The sequence below is a fragment of the Pteropus alecto genome, unplaced genomic scaffold (genome assembly GCF_000325575.1).
Source record: "Pteropus alecto unplaced genomic scaffold, ASM32557v1 scaffold45, whole genome shotgun sequence".
In the NCBI taxonomy this organism is placed as follows: domain Eukaryota; kingdom Metazoa; phylum Chordata; class Mammalia; order Chiroptera; family Pteropodidae; genus Pteropus; species Pteropus alecto.
The window spans coordinates 26,672,804-26,679,396 of record NW_006442491.1 but is presented as its reverse complement, the minus strand read 5'-3'; the positions used below and the strand labels follow the sequence as shown (position 1 = coordinate 26,679,396).

Sequence of the window (6,593 nt, the reverse complement as noted above, 5' to 3'; positions counted from 1 at the left end):
GATCAGTGTCTCCCCAGGAGAGAGGGCATGGCTTCTCACATCCAGGGAAGAACCCTAGGAGGAACCCCCAAGACTCTCCCTCAATGAGCTGGGGCCTCCTGTTCTCAGCCCTGAACAGATGCAAGGGTTTAGCAGAATCCAGATGCGAAAATCCCTTAACACCTGTTTTTCAGGTGGTTTCTCAGTCTCTACTTGAACTCCTCCAATGACAGGGAGCTCATTACTTCTAAAAGCCTAAACAGGACAGAGGTCGTTTCTAGCTTTTCATATCATGGTCTCTTTTCATCTAACAGCCACTGATACAAAGTAGATGCTCATTAAATATTTTTCCAACAACTTAAGCAAAAAGGAAGAAACTAATCACATTAAGGAAGAGACAAAGATGTCTATAAATAGAGGACATTTGAGTTGGGCCTTAATAGGTGAAGAGAAGGTTTCCAAAGAAGAAGAAAAATAGTAAGGGCAATTCAGGCATTGGGAACTTTTAAAAAAAAAAAATCTACTTTGCTAGAAATTTCTTCGTGGAGCCAACCTGGTTCTAATTCTGCCCCCTGGGGCCACACAGAGCCGGACATCAGATATGTGAAGAAAGCGTTCCCCACTATCCCTCTTCATGAGAAAGATCCGTTTGTTTCAGACAGTCCTCTCACAGCATGATTTCAAAGTCCTTCAGAGCCCTGCAGTCCTCTCCTTTGAACCATTCCACTTGCCACTCTCCCTTCTAAAGAGCGGTGCTCAGAATAAATCACAGGGCCCACAGGCCTCATGGGCACATCCCCAGCCACCTACCCTCACTCAGCTGACAAGCAAAGGTTGGAGAAACCTCAGCGATCTGTTAGAAGAAAGAATGCTAAAAGCTGCAGCCACATCACATAGTCCTCACCTTTCCAAAGTAGTAAACTTCTGATTGCTGTGTCTTAAAACATTCTCCTGCTCTAGAAATGAACCTGCAGAGGGATAGGCTTATGCACGCTCTCTTTTTACCAGCTTTTGGTACCCCCTGCTGGTGAAATTGTGTGACCCAGTTGGCAAGAATCTCAGAGCATGGAGAAAAAGAAAATTCCAAATTTGTGAAGCGACAAGTACTTGAATCTTGAGGGAGCTCGGGATTCCACGGGTTATGTGACCATCTCATGTATCCTGTGACTATTTTATGAGTTTGTTTTTTTAGATTCTATATCTTTGTCTGTTCTGTGGGCTCTGACAGGGAAATCCCTGACTAATATGAACATTCCATTAATTCTTCAAACATCCCAAGTTCTGTGACAACCACAGGAAGAAAATGCTAAGTCGTAAGCCAAAAATATGCATACGTAAAAATATGCATATGAATTCCAGGTCACAAAACAATTTCACTCAGGTTTTTCTTCCTCTTTCCTTGTATACATCTTTTCTTAAAGTGGTTATAATTTGCAGTCAGAGTAGGATGACAATCTTCTATACTTGAGATTGTAGACATTTAAATATAAATTTGTACAACAAATTTATCGAGCTCTGGCCACGTGCCAGATATTCAGTGAGACATTGGAGTAGGTGCGAGAAGTTAAAAGTCCTTCTTCATTCAAGAGGTTCTTGCCCTAGTGGTTGGGATAGTTGAATCACTGCAATTGGACTAGTCAAGTGCTTAGCTGACATGGAAACAAAGCCTTTCTCAATCTCCTGACACAGTATAAACCAGCTATTAGCTCTCTCATAGTTCCACATATTTCTCCCGCTTGGCTTGTATCACCTTTGTGATTTTATATTTATTCTGTGTAAATATGTTTAGCCCCTGTCTTTGCCATTAGTCTCTGTGACTAATGAAGGGCAGGGTCATGTCTGTTTTTTATCACGATGATCTTTTTATATCTAGCAGAGATTGGCACAAGTAGGTGCACAATAAACGTTTTTTCAGTGGGTGAGTCAACCAAGAAGAGAAAAACCACAAGTCTGTTTCAAGGAACCCCCAAACCCATGTTTCATTGGAATGCCACTGAGCCTTGAAGGATGAAGAGGAGGTGACCAGTGGAGAAGAATGGGGACACATTAAGGAATATCGAGTGTTGATGCATGGTTGCAGGAGGGAGATGAGGTAGTTAGAGTTTCCTGAGAGGAGATATGTATGGAAAATAAGGCTGAATTGAAACTTGGAACCATGGTCTGAGGGTCTCATATGCCCTTCTCATAGGTTTGGATTCTCCCCTCTCTTCAGGGGAAAAAAAGAGAGGAATCAATTAAACTCTGTGGCTCTAGGAATGAATATGATTTTTCTTGTATTACTGAGAGGGTTTTCTAATACTTAAATTTTGAATTCTGACAGAATACAGATAGATTCCCCCAACTGTGGTTTTGCGTTTTATTTCCTTCTACGGCCCCTCTGTTTCCACTCTGTAGCTGGGTTTACATGTTTCTGAAACACTTGTCTATACATTTTTTAATGATTGTATAGCATCATCATCACCATGAACGCGTAGTGTCAACCATAGGCTAAATACTAAGGATGTCCTATTTTAGTTTTTACAACTCAGTTAGTTGTCCAATTCTTAAATACATGTTTGGAGAGGCTCGGTTTTTCATCTTTTTATCCAGGTATTCAGAGCTACACAACCATTTCTGTAAAATGCCATTTTTCATAGAGGCAGCAAGGCCCTTTTTTTTTTTTTCCATTATTATTATCCCTTTGGAAACCAATGATTTGTGCCAAAGACAACTCTCTTCATATTATTTTACCCTGAATAGAATGAGATTGGTTAGGAGTTCTGCCCCCGAGGAAATATCAACGTCTCCAATACATACTCATTTACAGTTTTAAAGTTTACTCTCTTATCAGATTTCCTTTCATTTCCTACTGGGGCAATGTGAGCAGAACTCAGATAGAAGCAAAGGATCTGCTGTACATCTTTTCAAATTTATGATTAAGAAGGTCACATATACATTTTTAAACATATTCCTTTTTGATAATAAATGAAGAATAAAACTTCTAAATGTCATCAGTAGCAGAATTACTCTTTTTTCTTTCGTTGGCGTTCGCCTCTCCCTGTCTGATTGCCTGCCGGTGGTTAGAAAAAGCATGACTGATCTAATGCTTCGTTTCTTGTTGTTTTTCTATTTGCCCGGAATAGTTTCACTAGTGGAACAATATGCCTGGGGCCAAAGCATTGTAACCAAAAGATGCATTCCTATTCCTGAGTCCTCTGCTTTCCCCAGGCCAACGGGGAAAATAAAAAGATGAAGAATTCCATTTGTAGGCTGGATTTGCATTCAAATGGTGGCCAAAGGAGGGAGGTCAAATGTCTTCTCTTCTTGGTGGGCATCTCCTGGATCCAGATTCGCTCTCCCTGCTTCTCCACTCTGCTCTCTGCTTAGGGAGCTAGATCTCAATGGACTCCATGTCTCTGGCTTCTAGTTGGCTTCAGCTAATGAGAGCCACTGCAGGAGGTCGGAATGAGAGGAGAGGATGTAGTCAGGGCATTTATGCTTCCGTTTTCCTCGTTGCGAAGTCATCCGGGATTGGTGGCCTTCTTCAAGAGAAGGCCACTTCTGTGCAGGTAGCCTCCTCTTCACGACCCTCTCTTCTTAGGCTCTGGTCACTACTTTCTCTACTTTCCTTCTGGATACACGGATGATAAACAGCTCTCCTGTCACCATGTTCTACCTGGGGGTCCCCGACACCCTTCTCACTTTTGTCAGTAGTCCTTTTATACAGAAAATCTTCACAAATTATCCCCATTTGTGTGTCCCGTCTGCCATTCTTTTTGTGCAGCCTCCACTTAGATCAAGGGACCCATGCAAAGGAGGATACTGTCACACAGTTGAACTGGAATTGATCCTAGATGAACTCCCCTAAAATACTTCTAAGTCTAGGTTCATCCTTTCATTTAATACCTATGACAGGGAGATCATCATCTCTTAAAACTGCCTATTTTGTGATCAGGTGGGCTCAACTTTGGAAAATTTTTTCCTGCAATGCACTGAATTTGACCTCTCTGGGATATCTGTTCTTTCTATGTTAAGATACAAGTGACCAAGATTGAATTTGCGGACAAGTCCTGTAAAAATGTAGCAAGAGACTTGGAAGATTTTACCCTCAGTTTATTTAATGTGCATCACATAACCTTTCACATCATAGGAACATGGTAACTCTATCTAGATGCATAAATGTTGGAACTCAGTGGAATCATGTTGCATTTTTAGAAATATTTGAAGAACTGTCATATTTAAGAGAGCTTAGTCATATTTTTATATTTCTTATGATGATCTAAAACGAATCAGTAAAGTTTAAGAGAAGTAGATTTAAGCTCTCCAAATGATTGTTTTTCAGCTCCCCAAATAATCCTAACTTACACTAGAGTTTGAAAACCGCTGCTCTAAACTAGTATTATTATAAATGCCCATCTGGTTCTGAGGGTCTACTATTTCTATGAGAATAGCTACACATCAAGTTCAGCTTTAACTTTTCTCCTTTTGAGCCATAAGACTAACTAACCTCCACTCTCACCCACCACCAACCACCAGCCCTTACTTCAATCTACCATTGTTTGGGGGGTTATTTCATGAGCTCAGTCCCTGAGAAAGGCCAGACTCCATTTAAATCTCATTCAGAGCCACGGGAACTGAAAGATCGATCTGGCCTTGCCCTGCCTTTGACGGGAGAGCAAGGGAAGCATCACGCAAGTCTCTTTGCTTTCCCATTAGAAAAGCTCAGCTGAAAAACACACCTATGGTCGGGGATGAGGCAGGATGAGTCTCATGTTTCTGAGTAAATGGAAAACACTGATGATTTCAGGAGGACTTGGGTTTATTCCACCTTGACTCTGTTTCTGGAGTCTGAACCAGGTTTGGGGATTGAGGATGACGGGTCGGGAGGCAGAGCAATCTGGTCTTCCCAATGCTTTAATGCAACTGGCACCATCTGACTGTGATTTTTCCCCTTGCACATGTCCCAAAGGAAGCTGGCCAAGAAGCAGAAAGAGACGCAGAGTGGATCCCAGAGGGAGATGGGGCCTGTGGCCTCGGCGGACAAACCCACCACCAAGCTCAGCACCAGCCGTAACGAGGAAGGCTTCTCCTCGAGCTCTCAGGACGTTAACGGATTCAGTAAGTCTAGCCAACTCAGGGGAAGGGGATATCCGTGGTCCAGCTTGACCCTGGTACCTCTGTTGTGGATGCCTGACAGTGGTCAGGTGCTATAGGACGTGAGGTTGGCATCCTTCCCAAGGATAGTCCAGGATGAAAGTTCTCCCTGGCAAAAACTTGGGGCCGCCTATCCTGAAGTGAAAAGGAGAATTTGAGAATCTACCTCAAAGCAGATGGAAATGAGAGCAGGCCATTTTAACTGCTTGTGGACATAAATATAGACAGGTTTAAACTAATAATTTAAAAAAAATAATAAAAAGAGGGGGAGGACATAGTTATGCCCTCAAGGAGAAAAACATGCCATATTGAATTGAGTGCCTGACAGTTTTTAAAACAGTGTTTCACATAAACCATGTAAGGTAGATGAGTCATGTATTAGCATTGTCTCCTTTTTGAATGCTTGTGACACTGAGTCTCAGAGAAGTGACTTCTCCAAAGTACCATGGCTGATGGTAATATATCCAGACCCAGAAGCTGTGCCTCTCAAACCTTGGCCAGTTCTGAGTTATGGCCAACGTTCCAAATGGCATTTAGTCAAGAGCACCTGAGTCCTCGCACAGAGTTAATAAAGGATCCCAAGATGTGACTAAGATTTCAGGGTTAACCCTATCCGAGGACAGCTGCCCAACTGGTGACCTGAAGTTACCTTGGAGATTAAACTCAACAGAGCTAACTGCTGTTCCTATCTTTCTGTAAGCCAGTTCTTTTCTTGGGTTTAATAGAAGTGCTGGATAGGTGCCCCCAGCCTCTGGCCCAAATTAGGGAACGCAGGAAATCTGAAGGAAAGTGGGCATGGACAAATGACCTCCATGTACTGTGTCAATGACAAATGGAAGAACCTACATTTTATAAAAATCACTTTAGATATGATCAGTTTGGTATGATGGGGATCCATGAGAGGACAAGGAAAGGAAGATTTATTGACCACCTTCCTCCTCACCACAGCCAATGTTATTGTCCCCATTTTATAGATAAGATATCCAAGACTCAGTGTTTGATTGACCTTCCCAGAGTTCCACAGCTCGTATCTGATGGATCTGGGACCTGAGGTGACTCACACCTATGATCGCTAACCTCCAGCACAGAACCATCCCGTCTAAGGCAGATTTCAAAATATGCATATCTGGGCCCCACACCTTACCCACGGAATCAAAATCTCGTGAGCGAAGAGAGGTAGGAAGGTGAAGAGGGCTAGGATGGGATGTGGATTTTATAAAAGCCACCCAGAGCTCTTATAGGCACCGCAGTTAAGAAGGCTGAAAGCAATGGCTTTTTCAAATATTGACATGCTGCTTTGGAAAAGAGAGATTAGTTTTAAATCTATTTAAAAAATGGTGGAAAATAGTAAAATAAATACTCATATACCCTTTATCAATTGTTCACATTTGCGATATTTGCACTTACTCTTTCTCACTCTCTCTCTCTATATATATATGCGATATTTGCACTTACTCTTTCTCACTCTCTCTATATATATA

General features: G+C 42.0%; 1 protein-coding gene across 1 annotated transcript in view; it reads left to right on the top strand.

The window, feature by feature from the left end:
* Window positions 1-6,593, top strand: part of PTPRT (protein tyrosine phosphatase, receptor type T) — a 675,700-nt gene that overhangs the window by 560,368 nt on the left and 108,739 nt on the right. Inside the window, exon 15 of the mRNA XM_015596894.1 lies at window positions 4,928-5,076. Within this exon, the coding sequence (XP_015452380.1) occupies window positions 4,928-5,076 (149 nt within the window). The remainder of the gene's footprint in view (window positions 1-4,927; window positions 5,077-6,593) is intronic.